At 33.2% G+C, this 15,048-nt stretch overlaps 3 protein-coding genes across 4 annotated transcripts; 1 reads left to right on the top strand and 2 right to left on the bottom strand.

Annotated features, from left to right (window-relative positions):
* The first annotated feature begins 3,876 nt into the window (after positions 1–3,876).
* On the top strand, positions 3,877–6,501 carry LOC146959040 (glycosyltransferase BC10-like). Its single transcript, XM_085740575.1, has 2 exons — positions 3,877–5,061; positions 5,713–6,501. The coding sequence occupies exons 1-2, from the start codon at positions 4,519–4,521 to the stop codon at positions 6,403–6,405; spliced, it is 1,236 nt and encodes a 411-aa protein (XP_085596701.1). The 5' UTR covers positions 3,877–4,518; the 3' UTR covers positions 6,406–6,501.
* Positions 6,502–6,792: 291 nt separating this feature from the next.
* On the bottom strand, positions 6,793–10,079 carry LOC146959039 (leucine-rich repeat transmembrane protein kinase family protein). The gene is made up of 2 exons (XM_085740560.1): positions 8,723–10,079; positions 6,793–7,655 (listed from the first exon to the last, which is right to left on the bottom strand). Exons 1-2 carry the CDS (start codon positions 10,044–10,046, stop codon positions 6,979–6,981), a joined length of 2,001 nt encoding a protein of 666 aa, XP_085596686.1. The 5' UTR covers positions 10,047–10,079; the 3' UTR covers positions 6,793–6,978.
* Positions 10,080–11,090: 1,011 nt separating this feature from the next.
* LOC146959038 (LEAF RUST 10 DISEASE-RESISTANCE LOCUS RECEPTOR-LIKE PROTEIN KINASE-like 2.4) lies at positions 11,091–14,962 on the bottom strand. 2 transcript variants are annotated; one of them, XM_085740554.1, is made up of 4 exons: positions 14,095–14,962; positions 13,738–13,773; positions 12,164–13,282; positions 11,091–11,466 (listed from the first exon to the last, which is right to left on the bottom strand). In XM_085740554.1, exons 1-4 carry the CDS (start codon positions 14,831–14,833, stop codon positions 11,111–11,113), a joined length of 2,250 nt encoding a protein of 749 aa, XP_085596680.1. In that variant the 5' UTR covers positions 14,834–14,962; the 3' UTR covers positions 11,091–11,110. The 2 variants fall into 2 exon arrangements, with proteins under 2 accessions (XP_085596680.1, XP_085596681.1); XM_085740555.1 differs by lacking the exon at positions 13,738–13,773.
* Positions 14,963–15,048: the final 86 nt, after the last annotated feature.

Raw genomic sequence — 15,048 nt, 5'->3', positions numbered from 1 at the left:
TCCCGTATAGCAGCGTTGCGTTTAGTTAATTTTCGAAGTATTTATGGTTGAACTGTTTCTTAGTATTTATGCTCTATCCAATAGCCAACAATATGTTTGGTACAAGGAAATAGGAGAGGAAGAGTTTGGAGGGAGAAATGTGATGACTGATGAGGTAAGTAACTTAATTTTGTATAAGGAGAGAAATAGGGAGAGATAACATCAAAAACATGCAAGATCAGACACAATTTGATCTTCCCAAATTTTCAACGGAAGTGGGGAAAGAGAAGTTATACTTGCTACCTCCAAATCCGATACAGGTCTTGTGATGATATGCAAGGGGTGGCCTGCTGGCCTGTGGATGGTGGTTGACAGGGAAGTGGCATTACAGATGGTGATCAATAGTGGCGTTGTGTGATGGTCGCAACCACATTGTTGCTTCTAGCGCACCACATATACTTGGTTCTCGCAGTTTTCTTTTTCAGATTTTTTGTTGTGGCTTTCATCTGGTGTAAGATTTGGAATTTATTTTTGGATAATGCTACTTATTCCGAGAAACATCATCCGAGAAAATCACGACAGTACAAATTCTAATACCCTTCTCTAACTCTTTATTTGCCAGCCAGTCACCATGTATTGTGTATAGGGCAAAATCTAACGTAGACAAACCGTTCGTGATAGGTTCGTTGTGTTTTCAATCGCGGTGAATAGCACCGCTCTTTATTTTTTGTTCTTTTTTATACCTGTTGATCAATTATAAATTTTTATTTTCTTAAAAAGAAAATAATGTAAAAAAATTGACTTTCTCAAAACGCTTGCATGATGCATGCAAAAAGTAATTAATTTTACATAACATGGTGCTTTTTTTGTTGAGCGGATAACATTTTTTTTTAATGAAAAGGATGATTATTGATCAAAACTAAACTCCAAAATGGATTGGGCAAATATTGCAAAAGGAATGTCTTTCTATCCACACCCTATTAGTTTCTATTAAGGCAGACTGGGCTAGGATATGAGCTTCCTTATTATTCTTTTGGTTAACATTATTAACATGAGTACTTTTTCTAAAAAAAAATATTAACATAAGCACAAACTAATTGCTCTAATTTCTCCTTTACGTTACGTTTCTGGCAATTGAACCCCAAGAGCTTCAAGGGAACTGATTTGAATGGATGGTTTCGACAATAACTTTACAATTTGTCTGTTCGAAGAAGATGTCAGTGTCGCATCCTTCGGTCTTTTCTCCTTTCAAGTTGTGGCCGCCATAACTTCACCTTTACTATTGCCACAAGAGTTTCTTGATTTTCATTTTTTGGATGAAATGATTTGCTGAACAATTCTTACAACCTAACGATGATTTTTATTTTCTTGTTTACTGTTGTATTTTTCTTAAAGATGGAAAACATGCAGGATACTCACATATATTGAATAATTGAGATAAGAGGAAAGGAAAGAAGAAAAGAGAAGAAGAGTGTACATATTTTTTTCTTCAGTGTCTCATTGATAATGGACTGGTACAAGCATACAAAGAGTCTAACATAATATATCACCAATTCAAAAATTAGTAGCACTAACTTGAATAAAGAAATCATTTTATCTATAGAAATTATGAAAGTATCCATTATGAAATTGACCTCAACCAAATATTCATATTACTCTTTTTTTTTTTATTTTTTTTTTTTATAAAATATACGATATCAATACTTTTTTATATAAATTATATTTTTTTACTCATGTGCCAAAGTTTTAAATTATATACCAAACAAATGTATGAGAATTGTTTTAGTGATTGGTCACAGAGAGTGATTTTACACATCATCGGCGGCAACGGTATTTTTTTGTCCTACATTTCGTATCGGCGGTGATGCCTAAATCGTTTATGTTGAAAGCATCTAAAGAACTGATATCATTATTTCTTTATTAGTTAGTTGAATCAGGTGAACTTATGAATTTAAAATCTTAAATTTTCTATTGTTGCCTAATATATTCCCAACAGAAAGATAGAGTGCGTTTGATGGTCAGGATAGGGAGACAAGATATGATACATTAATCATATCCTTCTTATATCTCATGTTTGATGCACCAAAGGGATATGATAAAATAAACCATTTTCCTATCCTATCCTGACTTTCCTTTGTAATTTCTATCCTGAGTATAGGCTGGGTTAGAAATTATCCTGATGGGATTAGAAGATCATTCCTTATTTATTACCTTGATATTCTGCCATTTTTAAAATCTTGTCATTTTTAAAATAATGATAACGTGTATTTTTTTATTATAATTAATAACATGCATTTTTTATAATATTTAATTAATTATAAGAGCAATTTTTTCATTTAATTATAATGATATTATGTTTGTTATCATGCTCGCATCAAACAGATGATATGATTAATGTTTATCATGTTCTTATCATATCCTATCTCTATCAAGCTTTATATCATATTCTGCCTCTATCCTATCCTGACCATCAAACGGGCGTCAAGCAAATAGAAAACATAAGATCTAACATATCTTAATTTATGTTGCCTAACATATTTTAACAAATGCTCTTTCATAATAAAGATCGAATTCAGAACAACATAAATTACACATTTATATTGTACAAAAATAAAATAAAATTACACACTTATAATATAATCAGGTCATGTTTAGGAATTGTGGAGTCTTATACCATGCACGTTGCAGCAACTAATTTCGATATTTAAATGGATTTTGTTAGTACAAGAACATTCATAACTAATGCTTAATAAATATCAATTTCTTTAATTCAGCATCTCAAAAAATTATTAAATGGGTTTCGACAATAAGTCTATTATTTTTCTTTGTTGCAACAATAATTTATTTATTCATTCATAATTATCTAATTTGTAAATATTAAATTAATTCAATTATAAATTATAAAAAAGTATTTTTTTAAATTTTATTAGTAATTCGAAAAATTAATTAAAATTAAAAAAAAATGAAGATACACTAGTTGTTGTATTAAAAAAAATGTTATTTTTTAGGAACTAAATGTTGTTTTTATTTTTCTCGGAAATCAAATTCGATCCCACAATTTTTTTTAAAGATTAAAGTTAATCTTCACTCCAATAATTTTTTGATGATGGTGGTTCAAACAGAGACTAAAGGTCCATTTGAATTTTCTTATTTTTAAGCTTATACAAAATAATTTATGAAAATAAATAAGTTTTTATGTATTATTTATAAGTTTGTCGAGATAGTTTGTTAAAAAACTGATGAAAATACAATTTTCGTTAGTGAGAACTAATGAATTAACACATTAACTTATTTATTTGCATAAATTATTTTTTATAAGCTAAAAAATAAGCCAATCCAAATAGACCTGTTGTTTCGATTCATTTTTCTCATTAAAAAAAATGCTACTATTATTTTTCTCAGGGATCAAACTAGATTTTTGCAGTTTTACTCAATATTCACATGAAGGTGATTCAAAAATATAAATTTTTAATTACACTAAAAAATCAATTTAATTAGCATAAATATATATCTTTGCTTATAATCAAGAATTGAGAAGAGTCCTATTTTTCCCTTTCATTCTTTCAGCTTACTATCATTTTTCCTTCCAACACGTTAGTTTGGATTGTTGGAAAGTCAAGTTGGCTGAAAAGTCTTCAATATGCTTTCCATCTTCTTCATGGTACCTTCCTTCCTTCTATAGGATCCATATTCATGGACACTTTGACCAATCATATCCTTTCCTTCTTTCTGAATTATCCACAGAAATTGAACACAATAGTTGAAACCTGTGTGACCAAACACGTAATTAACGGCCGTGTGGAAAATTATTTTAGTCGGCTGCTACACAAATTTGCTCTTCGACGTAACATGCATTTGTCAATGTGAAACATTCCACATTATGTCGTTTAATGTTTAATACAGCAATAACATATGGCACCACATAAGTAACAAATTACTAATAATTAATAATATTAATAACAACAAAAACTGAACCCGTATATTCTTAGTTTTTTTCAACGTACTACCAGTTAGATCTATATATTTATATTTATAAGTTCCTTCCTTGTAACGAAATGTTACTAATAAAATCATCTACAACTTTCCAATTATAAAACAAGCTATAACAGTTGTCAAGTTTTAGATTTTTAACAACAAAGCTGTTGTTATTATTTGCCAAAACAAAACAAAGCTGTTATTATTTCTAGGAGCATAAACAAAAAAGTTTTTCAATTACAAAGTAGTTGCCATCGAGGAAGACACAAATAAACAAAAAACCACCTTCTTAGTATAGTATATAGTTTTTCTATCATCTTTTCCTTCCCTATCTATCTCTCTTTTCTCTACAATATTTAAGAGTTCTCTCCTTGTATTGTTCACCATAATCTAGATATCCTTGCTTTTGGTGAATACTTTAATTAATTTGATCTTTGTTTCTTATGGTTCATGACCATAAACTTGTTTTAATAACAAGATAAGCTTATTGCTGGTCTTTCCTTTTTTTCTTGTCACTATTTCTAATTATAACTTAGGTGACTCTAAGTTATAGAATTCTTTATTATGACAGAAAAAATGAAGGGATCAAATAATCAATACCAATCAATCTCTATATCAAAGATTTTCAAAATTCAACTCCACTTTATTAATTTTCTCACCTATCTCCTAATTTTGGTATTTGGTTTAACACTTGGAATAATCATAAGTTTCTATCTTAAAGAATGCACATTTAGTCTACAATTCACTCAATTATCACTGTCTTCCTTACCAAGAACACAACATTTGTCACCGCCGATTGCGGTGAAACAAGAACGTGTAGGATTGAAGGATTTTCTTAAGCCTCCTCCAATTATGCATGATATGGATGATGAAGAATTGTTATGGAGAGCTTCTATGACAGCAAAAATAGCTGAATACCCTTTCGAACGAGTTCCAAAAGTTGCATTCATGTTTTTGACAAGGGGTGCTGTGTTTTTGGCACCTTTGTGGGAACAGTTTTTCAAAGGACATGAAGGGTATTACTCAATTTATGTGCATTCTAATCCTTCTTATAATGGATCACACCCTGAGAGTCCTGTTTTTCACGGTAGAAGAATTCCCAGTAAGGTCAGTTAGTTTTTTTTGTTTTTCTTTTCTGTTTCATATGTTACATTTTAATTTTTGGTCCATTCTCTATTGTCTTAATCTGAATATTGAAAAATGATTATTGCTTGGATTTAATTCAAATGGATCATAAAAGATATATAGTCCTGTGCAAAAGTCTTGTTATATTTGTAGCTATACAAATTGCTTAATAGAAGGACTAAATAATGAAAAGCCAAGTGAAGAGTAAAATGGGGAAAGGAAAACAGAGTAAATTGCTTAATATAATATTGCAAAGCTAAGAAAATGATAGAGAAAAAGTTTTAGCTAGAATGATGATATGGTTATGTATAAAATAAAATTATATGAAATGATATTGTGAACTTTTAACAAAATGGTACTATGGTAAAATCTGTCACTATAATTTTGCAAAAATAAAATAAAATTTAGACTGTCAATATAGTATTTAAACTCAAATAATATAAAGCGTAAAGATTAATTCATTAACAAAATTGTCCAGTCAAACAAGGACTTAAAGTGCTAGTTTTGAATTTGATGTCACATTTTATGCATACTTGTTTCTTTGTAGGCTATATAATTCTAAATCCAGTAACTTATTACAACAGAGAAATAAACAGTGATGGATATTGGATAACTAACCCTTCTATAATGCAGGAAGTTGAATGGGGCAATGTGAACATGATTGAAGCTGAGCGTCGCTTACTATCGAATGCACTTCTCGATATCTCAAACCAACGATTTGTTCTCATATCAGAATCCTGCATACCACTCTTCAACTTCTCAACCATCTATTCTTACTTAATAAACTCTACTCAAAACTATGTCATGTCTTATGATGATCCTAGCTCGGTCGGTCGTGGTCGTTATAGCATCCAAATGTTACCCGAGGTTTCCCTCAACGAATGGAGAAAAGGGTCCCAATGGTTTGAAATGGACAGAGAACTTGCTCTAGGAGTTGTATCTGATAGAATATACTTTCCAGTTTTTCAAGAGCATTGCAAAGGTTCATGTTATGCTGATGAACATTACTTGCCAACTTTGGTTAGAATAAAGTTTGGGGAAGGAAATTCAAATAGGAGTTTGACTTGGGTTGACTGGTCAAGGGGTGGTCCACATCCAGCTCATTTTTTGAGATCTGATGTTAATGTTAAGTTTTTGGAGAGATTAAGGAGCAAGAAATGCAAGTATAATAATGGAGACAGCACCAATGCATGTTTTCTGTTTGCTAGGAAGTTCTTGCCTAGTACTTTGTCAAAGCTCTTGAAGATTGCACCTAAGGTTATGCAGTTTGAACACTACGACAGGCCTAATAAACATAAGTTACTATCATTCAAACAAAATATTTAATTCATTTCTTTTTTTCATCTTGTAAGTTTTTCATTATCCAGTTTAGACATGTACACAGACTCATTTTATCAAAATATAGTCAATTCCCTTCATGGATATCTGCTAATGTGTTTTTTTTGGCTAAAAAAAAAAATCAACAATCCAAAATCATCAGAGGTCCCCATTAATTTTCAACTACACCCCTCTCAAATAATCTAAATAAAATCTTTCACATTACTTTTTCAATTTACTTAGAAAGTTTACGTGAGTTGGATCTTTGGAGTTCACTAGGGCTAGGAAAACCCTAAAGCTTTGCGGGGTTGAAATCCAGATTCTCATAATATATGAGCTGAATCTTATCAACTCGATCAATCTAACCATTTCCCAATTACTTTAATGGAAAAAACCTTGAATGAAAATTTAACTAGGCATATTATAGGTAAAAATGGGGCAAAGGATCATCAAACAAATTCGTGAAAAGAAAAAAAGGACCAAAAATTGAAAAATAAAACCCCCAATAATGTGATTTACAATACCACCACCATATCCAGAATCTATTCTCTCTAAACAAAGCTAAAAAAACCCTTCCAAACTTTACTGACTAGTAGTACCAGCACAAGCATCTTCAGACAAAGAAGGTGAGTCAGAGACAGAATCCACCGTGTCATGACAGGGTGACACCTCGACGCCACGTAATTCCTCAATCATCTTAACAACATGTGACATTCTTGGCCGTTGATCAGGTGAAGCAGCAGTACAAGACATAGCAATCTGAAGCAACCCCACCATTTCCTCTTCAATATCCTTATACCTCATCAACTCCAAATCAAAAACCTCAGCAGTCCATTCCTCTCTAACTACTGATTGCACCCACCTAGGTAGATCAATCACCCCACCATTATAACCACTTCCACCACTCTCCACAGCAGAGGGACACTTCCCTGTAAGCATCTCTAGCAACAGAACACCAAAAGAGTAGACATCCGATTTTTGGGATTGTTTTCGACCATCCAATACCTCAGGAGCACGGTAGCCATTTGATCTGCTACCAGCTCCTGATGGGCTTGAACCGTTGAATACTGAAAGCCCAAAATCCGATACGCGTGCATCTCCTTGCTTGTCAAGGAGTATGTTGGTGGATTTGATGTTACCATGAGTGAGTTTAAGGGACTTGCATGAATTGTGAATGAATGCTATGCCATGTGCAGCTCCAGCTGCTATCTTGAGCCTTGTGGTCCAATCCAGTGGGGTTCTTCCAGGTCCCCTGTTTCCTGTAACAATGACACCATTTTAACCCATTAGGTTTTGTCTAAATTACATATTTGACATCCAATGAGAGATTCCAAAGTTTTGGAATTGAGGGGTCTGGTTTGTTCTTTTTGGTCATATTCAAAATCATTTCAACTGGTAAAAGGTGAAAAGCAAAAACAAGACAAAGAGTGTTCAGAAAAAAAGAAGATAAAGTTAAGTACTAGTACTACTTTTTTTAATAATGAAAATGGGGTCCAAGGGCAAGACAATAGTCTCCCAATTCCTAGGCGGTTAGTATGAATTATGATTGTGCAGTGCAGTGTCAATTTTATCAGCTCCTTTGTCTGCAATTGCTGGAAAAAGTGCATTCAAAAGTTAAAGAGTTGGAACTTGAGAAAGGGAAATCAATACTATTTTGCATTTGTTTTTGCAGTGTAGATAATTGATATTGAATTAATTAATTCTAAAAAATTGATTGATTATAATTAAAATTAAGATGATGGATCTAAAATGATTTAATTACTGAAACTAAAAATCAACTATTTTGGAGTAAAAGATCTATACAGTAGCTTTAAATTAAATTCTACACTAGGCTAAATTATTTAGTGAAAAACACATAAATAGATTAAAATCAATTCTAGAAATTTAGAATCAATTTTATCACTTGGAAAATTAAAATTCAAAGATGTTCATAGTTATGGTTGATTAGTCAGCATCAAAATTTGAAAAGGAAACCCCAAAATATGTTGCATTAATTCACAGGTAACCTAAACAGAAGAATTTTATGGTATTTCCTATCCTGCTCAATGCTCATAAGAACATCATCTATCACACATGGGTAACCTACATGTTATAGCTTATTAGGTTGGTTCATGAAAAATTGTATGAAAATAAATAAATTTCAATTTCAAAGTAGATAACCCACTAAGCAAAATTGACTTTCCATCACCTAACTCCAGGAAGCTAAAGAACAAAAATAAAATTGTTTTATCTAAACATTCCATAACCTAATTTCTAAGCAGCAAAAAAACAACAAAGAATGAACATGATAGTGTAACTATAACATAGAAGAAAAGACATGAATTACCATGAAGGAGCCAGAACAAAGTAGCATTAGGCATGTAATCATAAACCAAAAGCTTCTCATCTCTAGCAAAATAATAAGCCCTTAAACTAACGACATTAGGGTGTCTAATCCTTCCAAGAATTTCCATATGTTGTTCAAATTCCCTCTTCCCAGCAATTTGTGCATCTTTCAATCTCTTGACAGCAACAACATTTCCATCATCAAGCACAGCTTTATAAGCAGTTCCAAATCCACCTTTCCCTAGCATTTCAGCTGAAGCACGCAACAAATCCTCAAGCTCAAATCTTTTCTCACCTTCAAAAAATACCATTCTACCCCTCTCAAACCCTCCTTGTGTAGGGTATGGACTTGATGAATACACTATCTTTTCACTTTCAAATAGTTTCAACCCTTTTTTGTCCTTTGATTTTGATGAATAGTTTTTCCAAAAATAGCAATATAGAAGTAAACACACTATTCCAAGAACAAGAACATCACCTACTATTATTGCTACTAAAACAATTGGACTCATTTTTGAACCTCGTTTTTCATGGTTTTTTGTTGTTGGTGTTGCTGTTGTTGTTGGCATTGTGCTGGGAGATGATGACACAACCGTTGCTGGTAGCAATGGTGAAGCAATTGCACCATCGGATCCAGGTTTATTCGGTTCATCTCCACATTTCTCCAACGGAGCTCCACATAGAAACGGGTTTTGCCCGAAAGAAGAACCGGAGAAACCCGACAGCGTTTTCGGTATCTTGCCGGAGAAGCGGTTACAGGAGACGTTGAAGTCCTGTAAACCAGGAAGGTTTAGTTCAGGAATGACGCCGGAGAATTTATTCTCGTCGAGACGGAGAGTAAGAAGATGGGTCAAACGGTTGACCGTCGCCGGAATCTCGCCGGTGAAATTGTTGTAGGATAGATCAAGACGGTAGAGACGGAAAAGTGACGTGACTGTTGACGGAAACTCGCCGGAGAAATGGTTGTGAGATAAGAAGAGAAGTTTGAGGGAAGTGAAGTTGGAGAGGTTTGGAAGTGAACCGGAAAAGCGGTTTCCTTTGAGACTCAAAACTCGGAGCTGAGTTAGTGAGGTTAACGGTTCAATGGTGCCTTGGAGGTTGAGATTTTCGAGAATGAGTCGAGTGACTCGGTTTTTGACACATGAAACGCCGGTCCAAGTGCATGGGTCGGTGTTGGTTTTCCATGTTGAGAGCTTGTTAGATTGGTCTGAACCGGTTTTGAAGGTTAGAAGAGGTTCCAAATCTGGGTTAAGGGAAGATTGAACAATGAGGACAAAATGGGAAAGCAGAAAAAGAAGAACGAAGGGTGAGAGTGTTGGAGCCATTGTTGCAGAGAGAGAAGTGAGAAGAATAACGTTGTGAGAGCGTTGTTGCTATGAATGTGTATAGAGAAGAAGAGTGTTAAGTTTGTAATTAATGTGAAAATGAAAGGGCTTAAAGGGTAATGAAGATGGGTAGGTTAGCAAACGTAGAGGTTAAACGGAAAAGTGTTGTACTGAGATCACACGTTGCGGCAGCTTAAATGATTACTTACGGTAACTTTTTAATGCGATGTTGATCTCAAAGACTATTCTATCCTTTCCTTTGGTTCTCATTTTTGGTTATTAGGATACCATTAGTTGTATTAGACTTTTATTAGTTTTGGGTAATTGTTAGACTCCAAAAAAAACTTGCTATAATTTATTTAGTTGGAAAAAATATTACATTATATGTAATGTTTGAATATTAATCTTTATTTATTCATTTTAAAGGATGAAATTTGAAACTTATTTGAGTGGTGTTGGCTCAAGACTTTTTTTTTTTGAAAGAAAGAATTGGCTCAAGACTTTGAAATGTGCAATCTGAATATTTTAGATTTGATTTTTCTCGATATCAATTTTGGTGTTTAGCTTCTTCAATAAAAAAAGATGTAATTCGAACCAATGTGTCTTTAGTTAGCTGAAGTCAGAGGTCTTTCTAACTTTTATATTTTTTCCTAGTTTTTCTTATTTGGACATATTTGCTTGGTTTCTTTTGAAGACTCTTAAAATGATAAATTTCCAGTGAGCAGACATTTGATAAGATTTATGTATAAAACTCAACAAAAAATAAATCATATTCATAGAAAAATAAAATTAACTAGTTCAATGAAAGGAATGACCGGTTTATGGACTAATTCAAGAGAGACACAACCCATTTTTTCCTTTTCTTTTTTAGGAAATGTACAATTCTATTGCTTTGGAGATTACTATACCTCTTTGTGCTCAAGCCTTGCATTTGACTACAATATTTTTTCGTTCTCTTCTGGGGATTGTGGCTAGCTCTACTAAGGCTTTGTTTGGGAGCTTGGAGGGGAAGGGAGGGGAGGGCTTTGGGGGGTTGGAAATATATAGAAAAATGGACAAAAAATTCACATTTTTTGAAAAAACGGTCTTTTAGAGAATGATAAACTAATACTTATGATTAATATACTTTTAATTTTAAGAATATTATAACAACATAGATTGAATTTGAAAAATTCATATAAACCCTCCATAACCCCCCAAAACCCTCCCCCAATACAATTTTTGAGTTCCCCCAAATGAGGGGGATTTTTTATTATGAGTAAAAAATTAACCTCCAAAGCCCTCTCCTCCCAATGTCTTCTATTTCTTCCACTTGCTCCTTCCTTTTTTCCAAAACCCTCCCCTCCCCTTCCCTCCAAACTCCCAAACAAAGCCTTAGGCGGTATGATTAGAGGTTCACAATCAGTTGTATGGAATGTGCCTGCAATTGTAAATTAACAGTGGTCCATGATGAGAATAATTAAGGTATAGTAATGTAACAGATACATAATGTGGCATGTAGTACGAACAGTGGCATGTAGTATGTACATAGGAATGATAATAATAGTACTAACAGTTATATAATGTGAGTAGAATAGTGACTTTTTTTACATTTGTCTATTGTGTCTAGACTCAATTATTGTCCTGCCATTCCTATTTGTAACTTGTTTGTACCAGTCTTGTGATAGAATACATATGGATGGGAATCTTTTATTAACCTTTTTTATCTGTTCAGCAATTTCACATACGTGTGATTAATCTTGGGGTGAAGTGATAAGAATTAGAATTTGCTGCAGTCACATATTATATGCATTCATGCAGTTAGTACTTTTGTGACCCTCAATCTGGCGATTCAGATTGCAAGCTCGGTATTTTAGAGTTTAAAAAATCAAAATTTTCTTAGTTTATGAATTCACTGATGTTCTGATTGCGTGAATGCATGAAATTTGTGACTGCAACAAATCAAAATCTTCTTAGTTTATGAATTCACTGATGTTCTGACTGCGTGAATGCATGAAATTTGTGACTGCAACAAATCAAAATCTAAAGTGGTAGTTAGATAAAGCATATCCCATAGTGTGTTTGTCTAAGATCACAACACACTTTCATTGCCATCAGAAACTTATTGAATTACTTACTTGAAGAATACCAATCCTGAGATGTGTGAGTGTTATACTCTGATGATCTTGAGGGAGAACTAGGAGGTGTGAAGAGACAAGGTTTTGGTGGTATTTGCAAAGATTCCAAGCTACCTTCCATCATATCTACCACTTTACTCATTGCAGGCCTATGAGATGGATCTGTCTGGATGCACCATAAGCTTACTATAATCATCTTCTGTACAATATTTTTATCAAATTCATTTTTAATGCTTCGCAAACTTGGTTCTTGGTTTAGTTCAAGACGCTTATAAATCCATTGTGGAAAATAAATTTCACTCGACCGTTCAACTTCAACGACATTGTTATTCTGTTTCCCCCCAACCATTTCTAAAACCATCATTCCATAACTATATACATCAGATTTGTGAGAGACGCCGCCAAAATTTCTAGAGAACACTTCTGGAGCAATGTATCCTGCAGTACCTCTAGCACCTAATAAGGATATGATACTTTCTTTTCTTGGACATACTTTCGCAAGTCCAAAATCCGACACCTTAGGACAAAAATCGTCGTCTAGCAATATATTATGAGGTTTTATATCAAAATGTAAAATTTTAGTATTGCAACCTTTGTGCAGATACTCTAATCCTCGAGCAACGCCAATTGCAATATTGTTGACAGTTTTGCAACTCAATTGAAGATTGAGCTTCAATGGATCTTTGTTTTCATATATGAACTTCTCAAGTGATCCATTAGGCATGTAGTCATATATCAAAGCTCTTTTAGAACCTTCTAGATAGAATCCCAACAAACCAACAATGTTAACATGAGAAGTAACACTAATACTAGCAACTTCGTTGATGAATTCCTCGCCATTACCTTCGGATTCGCTTAATACTTTTACTGCCACAAGACTGCCATCTTGTAATTTTCCTTTGTATACACTGCCATATCCTCCTTGACCCAATTTATCTTTGAATGAATTGGTTGCTTTCTTTATCTCTGCATAAGTGTATCTTTTAGCTGCTAGGTGACCATGGTTTTTCAAAAACAACTCAATTATTTGGTATGGCGGGTTTTTATTGTTGAAATAGTGTCTTCTCAAGAACCAAGCCAAAAAAATCAGAACTACTAGTACTCCAGCAGAAGATGCAACTGCATAATTTATCAGGAAATTAATAATCCAGTGCAGAAGAAGTGTTATTAATTGTTATACCACAATATATTTAGGATATCTGAAAAATGGACCTTTCACACCTATTTTTATTACAACACATTTTTCTAGGTTAATGTGAATGTAATAAGAAGCAAAGTCATAATTAACTAGTAGGATAGACATTGAGATGTTGAACTACTGATTGAACCATCATTTAGTCAAGAGACAATGTTACAGTAAAACTAAAACAGATCATAATCATCCATCAATGAGTTATCAGACCTGCAGGTTATTAAATCAAATTTCAATATATTTACAACAAATTCCTGAAAATGTTAACTTGCAAATTCATACTTGGAAATATTGAAAGAAAAAAAAACTATATTATACTTCACCTTTTAGTCTCAAAGAAAAAAGTTGAAAACATTATAATTAGATTTAATTTAGTACATACCTGCTGCCACTTTAAGACGGGTCTTTTTAGATTTCTCTGCCAAATAAAATAAAGATTCAGCAATATAACAACATAATTTCTGAAGAGATATCAACTCAGACTCAGTGTTAACATGTTAGACTTTAATCTCAAAGAACATTGCGTAAACGTTGTAAAGTGGTAGTTGGTTGAATAGGAGGCCTTAATAAATTAAAACTTTTCATTATTCAAATAATACAAGTCAACAACAGATTTTTTTTGTTGTTGATAAAAGTCAACAACAGAAATGAAACCAAATAAAAATTTCCAACATTAATCTGGATTGAATTTGTGGCAAGAATAGACTATAATAATAATTTGAGTAATTTGAGATGGTACCTTGTTTACAATAAAACTGGCCATTGTTATCAAGTAGACATTGACCACCATAAAGATCATGGCAGCTAGAACAATTCTGAGAAACTTGTAATTTGATAGCAATTTCACCGCTTAACACGTTAAAAAGATCACCAGGATCAAGACGGTCAACCTTTGAAATCGTTGGAAGCTCAACATTTGAACATCCTTTAAGATGATTAGAATTGGAAACAGAATCAGTTACAACCACAATAGCTTTATTACTCTTTATATCTGAATCCGAAACACCATACAAAGTAGTAGTATCTTCTCTACAAATGGAAGTAGAATTAGAAACAGAATAGTATTGTTGAAGATCAAGTGAGTTGTTGCTGTTGCATCCGAAAACAGTTACGTAATATTCCAAACGAGATGAAACCAAAGGCGTGTTGACCGTGAACATGGAATCATAGGTAAGAACATCACAGCTTTTTTTTAGCAAAAGATCGTGGAGTTGGTCGTCTTTGATTGTGATTGTGAATGGTTTGATTTCAATAATATCGAACCATCTTTTGTTGTTTTGTATGGTTTTTTTGGATTGTGGTTCGTAGTCTTCACAACCATGTATTACTAACATGCCACAATCTGGATGTTGTGTGCTTGTAAAAGGAAATTCAATTTCTCCGAGAAATCCGCAGTTAATTGAAGATGGACAGTTGCAGGATGCTAGTAGCAGTTGAGTAATGAAGCATGAAAACAAGAGGAGGTGTTGTGAGAACATGATAAATAATTTGTGTAGTTCTGTAATCTATAGTGAGTAATGAATAATGTTTCAATTGATGTGATATACTCAATGTTGTAGTAGTATATGCTAACGGAAGCAGTGGAGGTGGAGAAACAGAGAATGGTCCTGTTAGATTAGATTAGATGCAGCCATTTTTGACTGAGTGTGTGTTTTTGGTAAGGTCATAATAGTAAATGCACTGTGATGATCTG

This window comes from Medicago sativa, chromosome 1, assembly GCF_051527215.1.
Source record: "Medicago sativa cultivar Bolivia chromosome 1, Bolivia_mono, whole genome shotgun sequence".
Taxonomy (NCBI): domain Eukaryota; kingdom Viridiplantae; phylum Streptophyta; class Magnoliopsida; order Fabales; family Fabaceae; genus Medicago; species Medicago sativa.
This window is presented reverse-complemented; position numbering and strand designations above follow the sequence as displayed.

Coding starts and splice junctions, on each gene's coding strand:
- LOC146959040 (XM_085740575.1), top strand. CDS start 4,519: ATGACAGAAAAAATGAAGGGATCAAATAATCAATACCAATCAATCTCT. Junction 5,062..5,712: donor GTAGAAGAATTCCCAGTAAG/GTCAGTTAGTTT, acceptor TCTATAATGCAG/GAAGTTGAATGGGGCAATGT.
- LOC146959039 (XM_085740560.1), bottom strand. CDS start 10,046: ATGGCTCCAACACTCTCACCCTTCGTTCTTCTTTTTCTGCTTTCCCAT. Junction 7,656..8,722: donor TTTGTTCTGGCTCCTTCATG/GTAATTCATGTC, acceptor TCATTGTTACAG/GAAACAGGGGACCTGGAAGA.
- LOC146959038 (XM_085740554.1), bottom strand. CDS start 14,833: ATGTTCTCACAACACCTCCTCTTGTTTTCATGCTTCATTACTCAACTG. Junction 13,283..13,737: donor CCGTCTTAAAGTGGCAGCAG/GTATGTACTAAA, acceptor TAAATTATGCAG/TTGCATCTTCTGCTGGAGTA. Junction 11,467..12,163: donor TCAGGATTGGTATTCTTCAA/GTAAGTAATTCA, acceptor TTACAATTGCAG/GCACATTCCATACAACTGAT.